The sequence below is a fragment of the Spea bombifrons genome, chromosome 3 (genome assembly GCF_027358695.1).
Source record: "Spea bombifrons isolate aSpeBom1 chromosome 3, aSpeBom1.2.pri, whole genome shotgun sequence".
Lineage (NCBI taxonomy): Eukaryota > Metazoa > Chordata > Amphibia > Anura > Pelobatidae > Spea > Spea bombifrons.
The window spans coordinates 71,463,855-71,482,059 of NC_071089.1; the positions used below are offsets into that span (position 1 = coordinate 71,463,855).

Sequence of the window (18,205 nt, forward strand, 5' to 3'; positions counted from 1 at the left end):
TGCGTATATAAACAATACATTTATTACAAAAAAAAATTTCAAGAGAACATTTAAGGGGAAAAAATATCTAAAAAAAAATATATATATATATATATATTATATACACACACAGAATAATATATGTACCTAGATAAAGCCAGTGGAGATGAAAAAAATATAGATGTATTTGTCCTAATTTTGGAAACGCCCCATATGCCATGTATGTATGCCATGTATGTAGCAGGATTACAATTGCATCTACTTTTTCAGTTTATTACAATTTCTTTTACCTTAAATCTGTGGCTCTTAACTGAGATATGTCACTCAAAACCACCCAAACAAAAAGGCAGCTCTACAGACTGCTGATCAAGTGATTAGCAAGCCAAGTTTATTTAAAAAAAAGTAAGCTGTCGTCTTTGCCCCTCTCTGGCTCACGGTGATCATGAAGGAGAGGGAAGCAGTGATCGCTTCCGAAGGCAATGTTAGTAGACTTTGCAGAAGGCAGTGTGGCTCCTCTAGCAATCACATACATGGAAGTGCGTCCTAGCGGTTTCTGCTGATCTGCCTGTGTCTCCAGGTGACAGTAGTGAAGGACATAATTTGCTTTAGGTGCTGGTTTTGCGAGGACATACTATTAAGCTGCCATTCAGTGGCACGAAATGTCAGACCACAGAGTAACAGGGAATCTGCTGCATCGGGGCTGCAAATTCTCGCACACACATGCACACAGTCACTCACTAACACGCACATACAATTTTGGACTGGCCCAGGGAGGCAGAAACAAAGGGCCAGTGGCACCTGTGACGCACCCTACATACACCACTGGCGCAGAGTGCAGGGATATGAAATCATGTCCCAGGGCTTCTGTAGCCACCCTAGCAACACCACTGACTCACACTACCTTAGTATGCATTATTCTGTACTGAGGTTGTCAGTGACATGAAACTGCTCCCTTAATTATTATTCAACAAAACACAAAAAATATGCAAAACTGTTTTCATGCATGTTGAATATTTTCTCATTGAAATCAAAGTACTTCTGTGTACCGTTTACTTTTTATCTTTTGCAGGAGAGGAGAAAGGACATGCAATGTCAGCAGAAAGCCCTCAAGTAAACGGACATGGAAAACAGCCTCTCAAACCAGTTATGAAAGGTCGCCCTGGCCGGAAGCCTAAGGTTATCCTTAACAACGGCAACAACATGGACACTAATATAGTAGTACCTATGTTACCCAAGAAAAGAGGGCGAAAACCCAAATATCCCAAAAATGAGGCGCAACAGAGTGTTCCACTAAACACCCCTGAGAACTCTGTGGAAACCAAGAGAAAAGTTGAAGAACAACCTACTTCCACATGCAGCTCGGAGCCAAATGCTAAGACTGTGGTAGAGGTACCAAAAAAACGAAGAGGTAGGAAACCAAAAGTAAAAATCGAGCAATCTGAAGCCACTCCGTCACTGCCTCCACCTGCTGAAGAAGAAGAAGCTGTAAATAATACCAGCGAAAAAATACTAACAAGAAGCAGATGTAGAAAGTCTGAAGTGGTGGAGGAAACGCCAGATGAAGGAGTTAACCATTCTGAGTCCCAAATAAGGACTAGAAATCAGGGGAGGAGGACTGCATTTTACAACGAAGACGACTCTGAGGAGGAACAGAGGCAGCTTCTGTTTGAGGACACCTCTTTGACTTTTGGAACTTCCAGTAGGGGAAGGGTACGAAAACTGACTGAGAAAGCAAAAGCAAACTTGATCGGCTGGTAAATACCGCGAGCTTTGCTAACTCCTTCAAGGCAGCTCTACTAAAAACTTTAGTAGAGAACCATCTGCTTTTGTGCTGCTAAATGGATATTCTTCCTTGGTGGGGTTGGAGAGGAAACTTCTTCATTTCTTTTTCATTACCTTAAATAGGTGATATTTATTGCCTATTAACTAGGTGAATACATTTCAAAATTCAAAGCTTCACATGCACACAGGTTCTGCAATACGTAGGACTTGGGATCTTAATGCTTTCTAGGGCTTTGAAATGGAATTGTGTAATTGTGAGAAATGAGGGTACATGGAAACTCGTGCTGAAAAGACATCATCGGGAATCCTTTGACATTGGTAACCGACTGGAAATGATAAAAACAAAGCAAAACATATATTTTAGTAATGGTTAACACCGTGTGTGTGTGTGTGTGTGTGTGGTCATACAAAGGCATAGAAATATTCTGAAAAGATATATATTTATGTATACTTATATATCCACATTGGAAAATATTTCATTTGTCTAATTTTTCAGACCTTAATTCTTGTACCAATCACTAAATCAAATTATTGTGCCAAAGACTGAGACTGAATACAGTTAAGGACTACAACTGCGCACAATCTTTGTATATATAACAAAAAATATAACTAACTTGTATATTGGTTTTAAGAGATTGTAAGCTGTGCTCACTTAAACTTAATGTTTTTTGGTACTTTTGTTAAAAAAAAAAAATGCAGTGGCAGAATTCTTTGGGGCATTTTAGTGTGCATAAAAATAACGATAAAGGAAGTGGAGAATTAAGTGTGTATGTATGTATATGTGTGTGTGTGTGTGTGTGTGTGTGTGTGTGTGTGTGTGTGTGTGTGTGTGTGTGTATATATATATAAATATATATATGTATATATATTATAATCTCCGCATCCAGTGTATTCACCAGTAACATGTTTAGCAATACTTATTATTGCTATGGACTCAGTTTTATAGCTGGTACCCTCTTACTGCATATCTAGGCCATCCGTTTGCATCTGATTATGGTAACAGAAACATGGTCTCTTAGATATGTGCATTCAGTTTGATAATCTGTATTGTTGTATAAAGTTTGTTGGTTTTTTAATCTCATGTGGGCCAAACAGAACTGTTCCCTTTGGAAAATCCAAAAGTACCTTACTGTGTGTGTATGTGTGTATATATGTATATGTTTTTTTTCCTTGTTAACTTTGAACATGCTAATATTACATAAAATGTGTACATATTCAATGTGTGTACATAACTGTATATATGTATGTTTACACTTGTGGGTTTACACGCATTACCCCTTTATAATCCAGGTATAAATATTTTACATTGCTTTTTTAGGTGGCTGTAGAATTGAAAACTAGTTTTTAAAATGCCAAGCAGTTTTGGTTTTTAAGTTGAATAGGCCATTCATCAATGGACGGTCAAAGCAATGTTTCATGTAGTCGCGTTTTAGAAATGTCGATTCACACTGTTCTGTTTTTTTAGTTTATTTTTTGTTTTATTCTCCGGTAATCTATGCCACCCAGGCAGAAGTAAATAGAAAGCTAAAGCAAGATATCATTTTAATTTGTGTGCCTTTATTTTTACACGTTATGTATGCTGTCTGTATAAGACTAGTTGTATAAATTAGCTGAATGTATTAAAAATGCACTGCTGTGGATAACAATGAAATATGTATTTATTTGGTAGTCTACAAAATAATTGCGTATTGGTCCACTATTTGAATTGGTCGATGAATGCTCGTTTTCTGTTGAAGTCGATGGTCTAAGTAGAACAAGGGGCTGCAAGCAGGCAACCCCCTGCCAGGCAACCCCTGGTGAACTTGGGAGTTGTAGTTCTGCATCTGCGAGGGCGCTGTTGGTTTCTTTAAAAATAAGAGAGAAATCTGCATATGGAATGTTGGAAATTCAATATTTTTTGGAATTGTCTGTAATAAGGGAGTTGAAAAAATGAATTTGAAATCTAGGCATTTTTTTATTTTCCTAATACAAGGAAAACAATACAGTTGCAGGAAAAAGTATTATCCCGTCACTCCTGCCAGGCAATGGGCTGCCAACTACAGATCTCCAGAGTCCTCTGCCCTGGGGCATTCTCTCTAGCTTGTTCCCATCTTTTTGGTGTCAGTCTCAAGGTCAAATTGCCAGATGTTTCTTGGATGGGCCTGTCTTCTGCTTGCCTTGAGGGTTCCACCTCAGTGCCTGTCTGGTGATGTTGGTTGGCTGTGTAGAGGGAGCCCTTCTTTTCCTGATCTCTTCTGCTGGGGGTTGGCAAGTTCTGTCCCAAAGATTGGTGTAACTGATGGTGTCTCAGCAGCAGATGTTAAAATAGGCAAAACCAATATTCTATCTCATAAATATCCCTATCACATATGCAAATGCTAGTGCTATTGATTATTGTAGAACAGCACCCCAAATATCGATACACACAGACACCCTATATTCTAAATTATTTCAGATCATCAAAAATATATAACTCAAACTGTAGTAAATCATGAAATGTATAGTGAAAAACAATTTACAAAGTATCTAAATGATCCATGCAGTGTAAAATATAAGAATCTACCTTCAAACGTGTATATTAATCGGTTATCGGGTATAATTCACTGGTTTATGGATCTAACACATACAAAGATGCAACACGTGAAATACATGATATGGCATAAACATATCAGATTCATCAAAATATCACCAGAGATAAACATCATGTGTTAACCCCTTCGTTCCCCTATAGACGTACCGGGACGTCCAAAAAACGCCCACAAAGAAACCCCTATGGACGTCCCGGTACGTCCAGCCCTTCGCGCAGCGTCAGGGACACATCCCTGCCGCTGCACGGGAGACCAGGCTGTCGTTTGACAGCCTGGACTCCCCACTGACAGCAGAAGCCGGCTTTGCCGGCTTTCTGCTGTCCGATCGCCTGTAACAGCTTCCGGCATGAAAGCCGGTAAGCTGTTACCGGTAAACTGCCCGATCGCGCGGAAGGTCATCGGACAGAGACGCTGCGATCTCTATGCAGGTCTGTGAGGACCTGCATAGAGATCACAGTGTGATCGGTGCAGGGGGATCGCGGGGAGGGGAGTGAGAAACCATCTCTCTCACTCCCCCTCCCGTCCTGTAAGTGAAAAGCTGGAGATTAATTTAAAAAATATTAAATAAATCATTAAAATAATAATATAAATAATACAAAAAAAAATTATATGTCACTGTGACATCACTGGCATGTTCAGGAGGTCCCTAGGAGGACCTCCTACCATTACTGTGTAAAAAAAAAAAATATAAAAAATACAAAAAAATTTAAAAAAAAAAAATATATATAAAAAAAGATAAAAAAAATTCTTAAAAAAACCTTACATCCCATTGCCCTAGCATAACATCTAGCCAGTATAACCCTCCTGCCCCCGTTCACAACCCCCAAACCCGTTAAGCCATAGGCATAAAAATTATACAAAATTGTACACCTAATAGTATGCTCCCTGGTGCTGGGAAAGTCTGGAAAATCTATATAAATCAGGTATTTCTGAAATCAGGACACCTGAATTGATAAACTTGGAGGGGATTTTCCATCACTTTACCTAATTTTGTGAGGATTCAGAGGGAAAATTTAAAAAAAAATTAGTTTATTTTTCTAATCTTCGCTAGTTTTTACTAAATTTCTCATTCTAAATTTTCAGCTAATCATCCAACTATGGTATCAAACGAAAGCTCTATCTCTCCTTGAAAAAACAATATATAGTTTACATGGGTACACTATTCACAGGAAAAGAGAATCATCGCTAAACCGACATACCCCAAAAATGGCAAAATTGCTCTGGGCTTTGAGGTACCAAAAACCCCTGGGATTGAAGGGGTTAATTTCCAATAGTCACCAAATGGTTAACTCTTCCACACAGGAGCAACAACCCAAACAGCAGAAGGCAATAATTAGGGTGGTAGCAAAATAAATCACTAAATTTCACAGTGCTATTCTGTTGTCTTTTTAAATTGTAAGTATGATTAAAAGTACTGAATTAGATCAGTTCTTAGACAACTTTTACAGATTATTGGTGAGATAGTTAAGAGATTGAAATGTCAATATTTAGATTATACCAAAATTCTCAGTAAATACTGTCATCATTTTACAATATTTTCATGTTATAGCTGCAGTCTCCTAAGCCATCATCGGTTATAATGAAATATATACTATATGTCCCAAAACAGGATAAAATCCTTCTATCTTGAAGAAGACAAAATGTACCTCTGTTTCAAATAGATACCATTATATTTACCACCTCTTGTTGCTGGTGTACAACTAGTCCTGGATGACATAATTCAAGTTCCAGATCATTTAATCTGCGAATGTCTGATGGAACTTCTGCCTTATCGGTTGTGGCTAGGAGGGGTGCTGTGGCTGAAACGCTGGTCAGCGGACACGGGTGCTAAGAAAAACCTGTGCAGCATTCCCTTTACAGAGAAGCAACTGTTCAGAGGACATCCCAGACTGGTGGGCCATTACTTTATTATCCCTGTGTCCTGCCGTTTATAAGGTCATGATGCACCCTAGATTTTGCCTCTCTGCTTCCTCAGGGTTTTTTCTGTTATGACTTTCCCCAAACCACACCAAATGGGAAGCGTTCCAGCTGATTCAGGATATTGTATTAAAGAAGGCCCTAGTACAAATTCCTCCAGACAAAAAATACAGTGGCACTTATTCCCCAGTCTTTGTAGTTCCAAAGGCCTCAGGAGGTTCTCGGCTGATTAGAGACTTGGAATTAATCAATCTCTTCCTCGTCAATTCAAGAAGAAACTTTTAAACACCACTTTGGAGAGTCTGTCACCTGCGTACTTACTTGCCACCCTAGACTTACAAGAAACCTACCTCCACATCCCCATTGGGGAGTCTCATCAATAGTTTCAATGTTTGGCTCTTACTTCCTCAGGAGGGATCCTACATCTCCAATTTCCATCTCTCCCAATTTGGCCTTGCTCCTGCTCCACAGATTTTTATGAAGATCTTGGCAGTGGTCACCTACCTTTTGCGAGCGCAGCATAAATGTGATCCCCTAACTAGGGCTTCTTGGTGGCACAGTCTGAACATGCTCTTCAAGTGCAAATCACCCAAGGCTGGGTCAGAACTTCCAGAGGACTTAAGTGGCACATGCGGAATTGGATATTCATCTTCATGGATGCAAATTGGACCAGCTGAGGATCTACACTCCTAGGCCGCTCAGTCTAAGCCCTATGGAGCACGCCAAAAGTCTGCAGATGCATCTACCACCTAGAGCTTTTGTTGGTCTGAAAGTCTCTCAAGCACTGGAAAGAATTAATCTAAGGAATGTCTGTTGTTGAGAAGTCCTTGTCTGATTTGATGCAAACAAGGGGTAGTCAAAGCAGACAAGGTTTAACAGCTGTAAGGTGGGTAATGTTGGACTCATAGCCAGACAGAAGAAATTTGCTCCATCAGGGTTAAGTCCTCAACCCGAATTATCTGAAACTGACAGCGTGATGTAGTGGAGATGGCTAGCTGGTCATGTTTCTTCCAGTGTAGTTAAGACCCTTCTACAGTGTTGTGGGAAGATTATTTCTGTTAATAGGCTAAGCTTTGGAAGATCTTATCTTCACAATTTAAAATAAATGGCTTCACTGCTGAGACTGCCAATGTAGGATGGATTTTTGATGTTCTAAAGGTTGATTCCCCTCTAGTCTGAAGGCTGAGGTCTCAGTTATAAGTGTATTTAAGTAGCCTGGAATCTGGGTGTCATTTTGTCAAGATGATAGCGGCTCTGTTTGAACCTCTTCAAAAGGTCTCCCTCCCTTTCCTCACCTTAAAGACTTTTGCCGTTACACCTCTTGTAGATATCTAGGTTTTTTCATGTCCAAGCAGTTTCTGAAGTTTCACGAAGACTGTGTTTTAGTGTGTCTACCTCTGGACTTTAGACCAAAGATGGTGCCTTCATTTCACCTGAATCAAGAGATTTATTTTCACACTTTCTGCCCTTATTCTGCTAGCAGTAAGGAAGAATGTCTCCATTCCATGCCAAGAGATGCCTCTGCATTTATTTCAAGAGACTTTGTTCCTGGAGATCATTCCCCTTGATCTGAAGACTCACTCTAGATGTTCTGTTTCTATCTCCTGGAAGATAGATGTTCTGCCTAGTGCTAATTGTAAAGCTGCAGTCTGCAAGCGTTTCAGAACCTTTACCAGGCACTACCGGTTGTCATTTTTGTCCTAAAGATTCTATGTTTGGTTGCTGGCTTCTGCACCCTCCCTAATATTTTGTACCAGTGACAGCAAGGGGAACTGTCAATTCTTTACCTCATAATTTCTTTTCCTTGCCTATAATCGGGTAGCACTTATATTTTGTTCCATCCAAAACACCAAGTGTTTTGTGTTTTTTTTCTTTGCAATTGTTGGGCTTTGTTTCACTGAGTAGGTAAGGGGAGGTCTGGGTGTTCAAGTCTTGTTTCTGTCCTGCCTAGGAACAGTAGGAGCTATACCTGATGATATGCAAGGAAAAGAAATTCCCAGGTAAGGCATTTATAGTTTCTCTCTCTCTTTTCACTCCATTCATGATTGCAGTACCTGTGATCATCCTGCAGAGGGAGCCTCCGAGGTCTCAGGAGGATCTGGACACACAGTTCTGTCAGACTCTAATCTATTTCCCCTAAATGCTCACTAAAAACCTATGTAATCAAAGAATATGAAACAATCATTCCCCGTGTCATGGACTTCTTCACATCACCCTCATCACAATCAACTCCTCACCAGAGCAGTCCCTTTTTCCATCTCCTTCTCCCTTAAACCTTCTAATAGAAGCTTGCAGGAGCATGACCCTCTTTTCCTTCTGTACCTATGTCTTAACATGTGTGAGTCATATTGTCGTTGTATGTTTATGGGTTTATATTGTCTATTTTGTACTAGGCATGTTACTAATTCTGATTAATGAATAGATCATGGTACCTATATGAAGGTTTCTTCTTAAGTATACCGTAAATTCTGCATGCCAGAGGTTCCATTTTTACTTACTGGCTAAAAAGGAAAAACAAACAGGCAACATCTCTCCTTATATACTTTTGTTTCCACAAGTCCTATTTACTCCCCTCCTCTTCCTGCTTCCCTTAATAGACACAAATGAAAGTCAATGTTGAGTAGCATTTCACCATTCCCTGTAGTCCAACATAAAAGTATTAGACAGAAATGCCTGCATTAATGTTTTTATTAATACATTTATTGTAAGTAAATTTTAAACACAAGCAATATTTTCAACAAACAAAGCTTTGCAAGTTGGTCCAGCTTAGCTTGATATAAGAATTTGTTTTTCTTGCTTAGTCTGTAACTAAGTTGTAAGATCAGCTTTCCGCTCCACCATTGTGCAGTATTTGTCAGGAAGACCAGCCATTCTGTAATGGAGACAAATAAGAGGCGTTGGGCAGTTCTGTTTTCTGTAGATTATAGCTGATCGTGATAAGATTAAAAATGTAAAATTTACAGTGCACTCCACTGATATTGGCACCCCGGGTACACAAGAGCAAAGGACTCTGTGAAAAGTTGCCTTTATTGTTTAACGCTTTGATTGTTTCTTCAAAAACCAAAAAAACAAAAACACAAATCTGCTCTCATGGATACTAAACAATTGCAAACACAACACGGGTTTATCCAAAATAAATAAATATATAAATAATATATAAAGGGTGAAATATGTGTACCACAATTATTGATGCCCCTTTAAATTCATATGAGAAATATATATTTAAAGTATATTCCCATTGATATTTTACATTTTGTAGTGCGCATGGGTGACTAGGAACAGGAAAGTACTTCCTGCTTTACAGGTAGCACAGAGGCCAAATTCCCTTAATCATTGATTAAAGGGATCAAAGAATATAGTTGTGATGTGTGGCAAAAGGTTGTTGAGCTTCACAAATTGGGATGTGGCTAAAAGAAAATAGCAAAAGCTCCAGGGCAATAACTAAAGTTCCAGTCAACTGAAAATGTTGTGAATTATCCTTGAAGAGGACGTGTTTCTATATTGTCTCAACGCACTGTGAAGAGGATGGTACGTTTGGCAGAAAAGTCTCCAAGGATCACAGCTGGCGAGTTATAGAAGTTAGTTGCATCTTGGGGTCAGAAAGTCTCTAAAACTACTGTAACCTACATCACCATGTGTTGTTTGGAAGGGTTTCAAGAAAAAAAAAACTTTTATCCAAAAAATAACTCGACTGTCTTCAGACACTAATGGAACTTCAAATCGGGTTGGGTTCCATGATCAGATGAAACCAAAATAGAGCTTTTTGGCAATAAACACCAGCGGTTGGTCTGGTGCACACAAAGAGTTAGCCATATGGAAAAGTACCTCATGCCTGCAGTTAACTATGGTGGTGGCTCTTTAATGTTTTGAAGCTGTTCTTCTGCCAAAGAACCTGGACCTTTTGCTAGGATACATGGCATCATGGACCCTAACAGATATTTAATGAGCACCCGGCTGCCTATGCCAGAAAGCTTCAAATGGGCCATGGTTGAATCTTCCAGTAGGACAATGAGCCAAAACATACATCAAAAAGCAACACAAAAATGGTTTACTGACCACAAAATCAAGGTCCTACCATGGCCATCCCAGTCCCCTGAATTCCACCCCATAGAAAACCTGTGGGGGGAACTGAAGAGGAGAGTCCACCAGCGTTTACCTTTGAAGCATCTAGAGATATTCTGTATGGAGGAATTGTCTCAGATCCCTTGCCATGTATTCTCCAATCTTATCAGGCAGTATAGGAGAAGGGAGGTGGCACAAAGTATTGAACAAAAGGGTTGGGGGGGATAAACCTGTCTTGTGTTTGCTCAGAGAGCAGAGTATTTTTTTGAAGAAAAGAGCAAAGGGTTAAAAAAAATTGTTTACAGCATTCTTTGCTCATATTGACACAGGGTGCTAATTGTGGAGAGCACTGTATATCTGCTTTTTATTGTTACAATTAAGTTAGGAGCCTAGAATTGAAAGTGAAATGGGTCACCTATTGGGCAGTACATGTGTTTTTTTGGGGGGGGGTTTACACATTTTCATTAATGTTTCATTACTGGACTGGGCGCCTGAGGGGGAACACTGCTGTTAATTATTTCCTCTGGGTACCCATGGACGTACGGGTAAATTCCATCTCATGCAGCAGCTCCATGGGAAATCAGGCTTTCTAACAGAGCCAGATCGTGCATAACACAGTAAGGGCAAGAATGCTGATCATGCAATGGCATCCATAAGATATGAGAGAACGCCAAAAGGCTGTCTATCCATATTACAACATGCAGAAAAATAATTAAATATACTTTAGTGCCCTAATGCCCTTAAAAAAAAAAAAAAAAGTTACGACAAGTGTATTACCCCCCCTCAACCCCTTATGCCAGTAGTATAAGAAACATGGAATACATTAATATGTAGATTGGGGCTGTCTAGAACATGAACTCTGTAGGTGGGGTATTACTGTAATCAGTAAATGTTGACAAACAAAAAACGGGAGATTGTTCAGCACTGACTCCTACTGTGCAGGAGGAATTCCAAGTAAAATTGCAAAAAAAATAAATAAAAAAAAGTAGTTATTTTACATACTAGCATTCAAAATTATTTTGTCTAATATGTGTGGGTATGAAAAGAGGAATCATAGTTAAATTTACATATGGTAAAAAAAAAAGCTACTGTATTTAGCGTATGAAGTGACTAAATTGTTACGTTTTCGTTGCATTAACCAGTGTGCCCATTTTGGGCATTTCTCCTGCATGCCGTTCCTCATACTTACTTCAGCTCATCAAGTTTTTTCTTCTTGAGTTCATCCAGACGTGCTCTGCGCTGATTGGCTTCCTGAACCAGCTTTACACCTTCATCAAAAAACGCAATGCGGCTCAAGACCTGCTTCTGTTCATTCTCGCGCACTTGGCGCCTCAGCTCTGCTGCATGTTTTATCAGCTGGGAATTCTTCTCTTCCAGGTCCTTGCGTTCCCTCTCATTCAATTCCTGCTGCGCCCTGATGGGATGAGAGCAGAAGATCTAATGGAGCAGCAACAATGCTGGGTGATCCAAAACCTGATCCTATAATGCATGCAGGGCTAAAGCTACTGAAAACATATTGCAAAACATTGATAGTTTGCTCCTGTAGCGCAAGATGGGCTGGAGTACCTGCATAGTGCTACATTCACAGGATCTGAATCCTCCATACCTTAGCACCCTATCAAATTCTGCACGGTCCCGTTGCGCCTGAACGGCCAGAAAATGTTCCTTCTGTGCCACCTGTTCCAGGCGTGCGTGCCTAAGCATGGCATTGATCTCTGCCTCCTTCCGCACCTCTTCCATTTCCTTTTGTCGCCATGCTCTTTCAATGGCTTCCTGATTTCTTTTTGCTCTCAAGGCATCCTAATAGGGGAAAGGGGAAAAAAAGCTAGCTTCAACAGGAACACAATAATAATTGTAGTGCTAGATGTAGATGACATCTATAGGCAGACTGACCCTATTAACATGTTTGTCACAGTTCTGAGTGGTGGTTGCGTGTATAACTATAGGTATTGAGTGTTTGCTTATGATGTACCTTGATATGGTCATGATTTCAAACTGTAAGGCATACTTTATTTCAGCAATTTCCGCTGGGTCACTGCTGAGAAGTATTTATTTGCAATTATTCAAATTTCCAATGAAATCGTAAATTACCTGTTCTGCACGATGGTCTCTGGCTCTTTCCTGTAAAGCACGTAAACGGGCAACTTCCTTTTCTTTCTTTTTTTTTAACTGTTCTTGCTCAGCCTCATATTCCGCTTCTCGTGCCTGGAAAGGGATCAGAGTTGTTTTCTGGAAATGTAACTAACAGTAACAGCAGGAAAATGCTGGAATTGACAAAAGGTCTGCTCATCTGTTATTTAAGGAAGGGTGTATACAACTTATATCTTACTGCTAGTTAAAGATTTGAAGAACTAATGAAGCCTGTTTAGAAACCTATAGAAATACACTGTAAATACGGGGGCCTCATTTATTTGTCCAGCTAGTTTTTAGCAAATCGTAAGCATATACAAGTATAAAAGAACCCTATGGGGAAAAAAAGAAAAAAAAGAAACCCTAACCTTTTGCACTAAACTGCCCTACTCTATGCCTTTTAAAGGAACCAATCCTTTGGTCTTACTGATCACCCTTTCTTATTTTCCTAGGGTAGGCACATACCATTTTCTGTTTTGTGTATTCCAAGATGCCCAGGTCTATCAGCTTCTCCTGTTGCTTTTTTTCTAGCTTCTTCTTCTCGTTTTCTGCATTAATGCGCTGGATCTCTGCCTGGATTTGAAGCTGCTCTTGGCGTTTTTTCTCGAGCTCCTAAGTTAGGCAAGAAAATGGAGATATAAAAAGAGAGATGAAAGGCAGTATGATGGGTTGTTAACAATGGCAGTGTTTTTTTCTTTTTTCACCTTGTACTCCTGCATTTGAAGTTCCTCTAGATACTGCATCATCTGCTGGGCCTCCTGGTCTCTCTCTTCCTCCAGAAGCATCCTGGTCTTTGAATTTTCTCCAATCTGTTCAATAATACGTTGCCTTCCTCTATAAAACACAGGCACATTTAAAAGGCAATAAAGGATAATTATATATATACGTGTGTGTTTGTTATACAGAATTGGTATTACTGTATCCTCTCCTGCTTCCTCTTCTCCTCAATCTCTTCCTGCATTTTAATTGCTTTTTGCCGTTCCACCTCCATCATTTGATCCAGTCTTTTTTCTTCTTCTGTCATTTCTTTAGAGATCATCTTCTTCTCAAGAAGCTGAGCATCACGTATGGCATGACACTTCGCATTCAGAATTGACTAAAAAGAGAGAGATGCTGAATGAGCTGTCAACAGATGTAGTGACCCTGGGGGCACAGATCTCTCTGGGTTATATTCACTCAAGCAGGAGTTTGTGGGAGGGTTGCAGTTACCACTATCTGATTTCACTATGCTTTATGAAGGGTTGGCTCTCTATAGTGCACAGTTAAATAAATGAGATTTCTTACGTCGCCTCGCTGATTTTGCTACATATTATGTAGGTCCATTTCAACTCATCTTGGTGACTTGGTAAAATGCATTGTTTGCCACAGTATTGATCCAACTCTGTAATATTCCAGTACTGGGAATTTTATAACGTTTTGTTCCACCAAAGCTGTTTCAAGCTGTGGCCTACAGACCAGCAGTTCTTAACTATAATGGGTGCAAAATCAGTGACAATGAGTGTGTCTATATGCTCATGAACCTGAAAATCATAATTAATGCCACTCTTTCATTAGATTAGAGGAACACTGATCTACCCATGATGCAATGCATTGTGCTCTACAACACTAAAGGAAAGTAAGGTGAAAGGGAGTTGAATACATCTTTGGCCCAGTAAAAGTTGTTTACTAAACTGCTTCTGATGACCGATTATTTGAAAAAAAAATGTTTTCGTTTAAGCCACCATAATAACAAACTTTAAAGCTTTTATCCAATTCTAGGAATAACCAACCTCATTGAGTGTTTTTACTTCATCCTCCTGTTCCATTCGCAGTGTGTTGGCACGTTCCAGGAGATACTGCGCCCTCTTCTGGGCTTCCTCTTCCAGCTCAGTCAGCTTCTGATTCTTCTTGCGAAGCATTTCCTTTTGCTTCATGAAATTCTTTCTCTCATTAACAGCTTCCTAATAAAAATGTGCAAATATTTGAAAACCTTTCAAAGTGTGGCTTTTGTAAATCTTGTGAAAATGTATCTCACTCTTTGAGCACCAGTAATTCTAGTCTGTTGGGAAGGCCTTCTTAAAATACTTTAAACAATGTGTGCAGGAGAGTGGTAGTTGTAACTCCCACTTTACTATTCGTTATGATATGCCAATGATAAAAGGTTCCTCAAGTAAAAAAAATAAACAAATGTACCCCATCAAAACATTTATTTTGCAAAACTAGACACCCCAGGGTATTTCAAATGCTGGTATTTGAAGCCATTCTATGCACTAATTTTACCACCAGCCTTTGCCAAAGTTTTTGGAAGTAATATTTTTGTATTTTTTTCACACAAATTGTACTTCAGGTATGAATTTATAGCTTCTGGTATATGACACTGTCACACAACATCCCAATATGTGTTCAACAACATCCCTCAAGTACAGCGATACCAGCTATGCATGGGTTTGTCTGATTGTTTGGGGTTAAAGGCCACATTTGTGAAAGTGATTTTTTTCGGGATGTTTTTGAACCCAGCTACTCTGATTTTTTCCCATCAAACCATTCATTTCTTTTTAAAAGTAGACACTCCTTGGGTATTCTATGCTAGTATTTTAACTTTATCCATGTCAGGATTTTTTTTTTGTATTTATATACATTTTGTTTATATATATATATATATATATATATATATATATATATATATATATATATATCTGTTGTTGGAACTGGATGGTTCCCCTTATGATATCGCTGCATAATTATTTTTGAATGTTACCAACCTGCAGGGGGAGCCAGAGCTCTCAGGAGGGTCTGAGGAGACCCTCTTGGAAACTTGTTTTATTTTTTTTTAAGGACTCTGCCATCAATCTAGATCTCTTGAGTGGTCGCAGTACGTCCTGGGGTGGGTGTTCAGTGTCGCTGAATGCCTCGTTATCGAGGCATTTCAGCAACACCATTGAAGCTTAACTCTTTTAAAATGGGCGTCCGCCGCCATACAGTGTATGACGAATGTTAATGCCCCAGGGAGGGGCCACACGGGGTCCCTGATGCCGATCTCGGTGTTGCTTAATGCCACGACATGGAGGCATTACAGCAACATCATTTAAGCGAAGAAAGTGATCATGGATCACTTTCTAAGCTTGTTCAATGACATGACATGCCATGCCATGCCATGCACATCATTGGTCGGTAAGTGACTACTTTTTTGTGACGTGCCTGGCACATCACTTGTCATTAAGGGGTTAAGACAGTTCCTCACAATGACAGCCTCTTTTTCTTCTCTCAACGACTGTATTGCTCTCTCTCGCTCTTCCTTTGTCAGCACACGAGCAGCTGATTTTATGCGGTGGAATTCCTTGGAAGGCATTATTAGGGACAATCCAGATGGATCCTCCGAGGGAACCCTGAGGATAAAATAAAAGTGAAAGGGGTTTGTAAAGTATAAAATTACAGGACTGGAAATTAGGCAGCACTGAACATTTATTATACTGTTTTCCATTCTCAAGAATATTTATAAGAAATTTACTAAATTGTAAAAATGTAATTGTTTTCTCGACAAATTGCTATTGGTTGCTTTACGTCATTAACACTATAAAATTATACGACTGACAAAATTTCTATAAACACAAACAGAAAACTGTCTAATTTGCATAACTTCAATAAAGATAATTTACAAACAGATTAACAGACAAAACAAATTCTGAATAAAAACTTGTTATTGCTTTTACTCAAGTACAATCAAATAATGAATATATAACTAGAGCAGTATTCATTGATCTTTTCATTTTCCATGAACTAAAAATGAATCGTAATAACTTGGAACTTACACAAGATCTCGAATAAGGTCACTTGTAATTATGCGTAAGGTCTCTGGCTTGCGGGCCATGGATGGTGCTGATACTGCTTTTCGACTGTTGCTTTCATTTCTCTGCGCAACTGGGCTGTTGTCTTTCGGATGTTGCTTATATGTAAGAAGACAAACTGCATTTAGATAGATGTATTTTATTTTACACCTTACAATAACAAGTCGCATTTATGGCTTATGCTGAACATTACAGAGACTGGAGATCAATTTTAGGTTCCATAGGGACTACAAACAGAAAGTAATTTTGTAATAAAGTTTTACCAGCGCAAAACAAATCCATGTGGTTGCACAGTTGCTAGCAGTAACCAGTTGGTGAATTTGTCAGGGAAGGAACTGCCCACTTACCTTCTCACCAAAAAGACTCTCATCCACTTGTGAGTACAGTGCCTTGGTGCGGTACCTCCAGGACTTAGTCCGATTAGAGCTACTGGAACTAAGCGACTCAACCATACTTTCCGGCTGTTAAAAAGGATACATTTAAATCACGAGGCAGAAGTGCTGTTAGGTAAAAGAATCCTATAGGCTCAAAGAGAAACCTCTATTGAGGGTCAGCTCCACTTCTCAGTTTTAACAGAACTCTATGACCACATAGACAAACAACATAAAACTGCCATACACTGTGAGTTTCCTAGTCTACATGATTCTAGATGTAGGGCATTTCACAACAAATTCAAGGCTGAAGTAAGTCAACACCCCTTAGCAAGGCCTCTGCCCGTAGATATCCATAATATATATAACTTCCCTTATTAATTAAATGTATTATACTATAGGTCCATGACGTGCCAGGAAAAGATATCGAAACACTTAAGCTGAAAATATTTACACAAGAACATCACCAGAAAGTTTTGAGGTAGCCTACCAATAGTTGCGATTGATAGATATTTAGACAGAGAAGGCATGTGGTATATAGTATATTAAATAAGAACGATCTGCATGTAATCGTATTCTTTATGCTATTGATGCACAGCTCACCATGCTTGTGCCCTGCTCCTGTCTTCTCTCAAAACTTCAGTTATTGTTGACACGTTGTCATGGCGATCACCGCTTCCGGCTGTGATAACCGTTTCTTCGCCAATACCAAACCGGAAGTGGCTGGTCCATGGTAATCTCCACGATATGAGGAAACAGCGTGCCGCCATTGACTCTGGCTTCGGTTTTGTGCCTGCGTACGCAAACGAGGACCGCTAAAAAAATAAAAAGATGAGCGAGAGGCAGGGGTGATGACGGAGTAATTTTGGAAGGACTGAGTAATTTTGGAAGGACTGTTCAGATTCTGTCTTACTGCTTAGCGCACCGAAACACTAATAAAAGTCTTGTCACTTTTAACCCTTGGCGTGTTGGCGGGCAGGGCCAATTGTATTATAGATTTGGGTGAGAACCACATAAACGCTACACATTTCCTGGAAAATATGTATTATTCGGGACATTTTAAGCTATTTAAGGGCAAACCATGTATCCAAACCCACCTTAAGGGGTAAAAAAATGCGCAAAAGCATCTACCGTATAATACATGTCTTAATATCCCTGTTTAGGAAGGCCAGCCCCTCTTTGGGCCCCAAATCTCTGCTCTCCTCCCCCATGTCCTTCTTTCCTAGGGTGTCTGCTGGCTGTGAGTTTATCACAGTGATTACAATAATGCATACGGCAGAACATGTTCATTAACACCTTAACTGACATGCCAAAAATGGTCAGTTAACGACCAATGACATGCATGGCACGTCTTGGCATTAAATAAGCTTAGAAAGCGATCTAAGATCACTTTCTTTGCTTAAATGGTGTTGCTGTAATGGCTTGATGTTGAGGCATTCAGCAACACCAAAATTTACTGCAGGGGTCCTGTGGGTCGTCAACATCCATCCATCCATCCGTCCGTATATGGCAGCAGACGTCTGAGCATAGGAAGGCAATCAAAGGCGTTGCCCATTAAAAAATAAATACGTTT

The 18,205-nt window shown here is 39.5% G+C and overlaps 2 protein-coding genes across 3 annotated transcripts in view; one reads left to right on the top strand and one right to left on the bottom strand.

Annotated features, from left to right (window-relative positions):
• Window positions 1–2,113, top strand: part of PHIP (pleckstrin homology domain interacting protein) — a 56,618-nt gene extending 54,505 nt beyond the window's left edge. Inside the window, exon 40 of one of the 2 annotated variants that reach the window (XM_053458557.1) lies at window positions 1,049–2,113. In XM_053458557.1, the coding sequence (XP_053314532.1) occupies window positions 1,049–1,737 (689 nt within the window). In that variant the 3' untranslated portion in view covers window positions 1,738–2,113. The remainder of the gene's footprint in view (window positions 1–1,048) is intronic. The other variant, XM_053458559.1, reaches the window with a different exon arrangement.
• Window positions 2,114–8,915: 6,802 nt separating this feature from the next.
• Window positions 8,916–17,357, bottom strand: CFAP45 (cilia and flagella associated protein 45). Its single transcript, XM_053459937.1, has 12 exons — window positions 17,236–17,357; window positions 16,609–16,722; window positions 16,226–16,359; window positions 15,658–15,802; window positions 14,207–14,377; window positions 13,355–13,533; window positions 13,142–13,271; window positions 12,903–13,049; window positions 12,399–12,512; window positions 11,914–12,107; window positions 11,497–11,721; window positions 8,916–9,117 (listed from the first exon to the last, which is right to left on the bottom strand). Exons 1-12 carry the CDS (start codon window positions 17,236–17,238, stop codon window positions 9,054–9,056), a joined length of 1,620 nt encoding a protein of 539 aa, XP_053315912.1. The 5' UTR covers window positions 17,239–17,357; the 3' UTR covers window positions 8,916–9,053.
• Window positions 17,358–18,205: the final 848 nt, after the last annotated feature.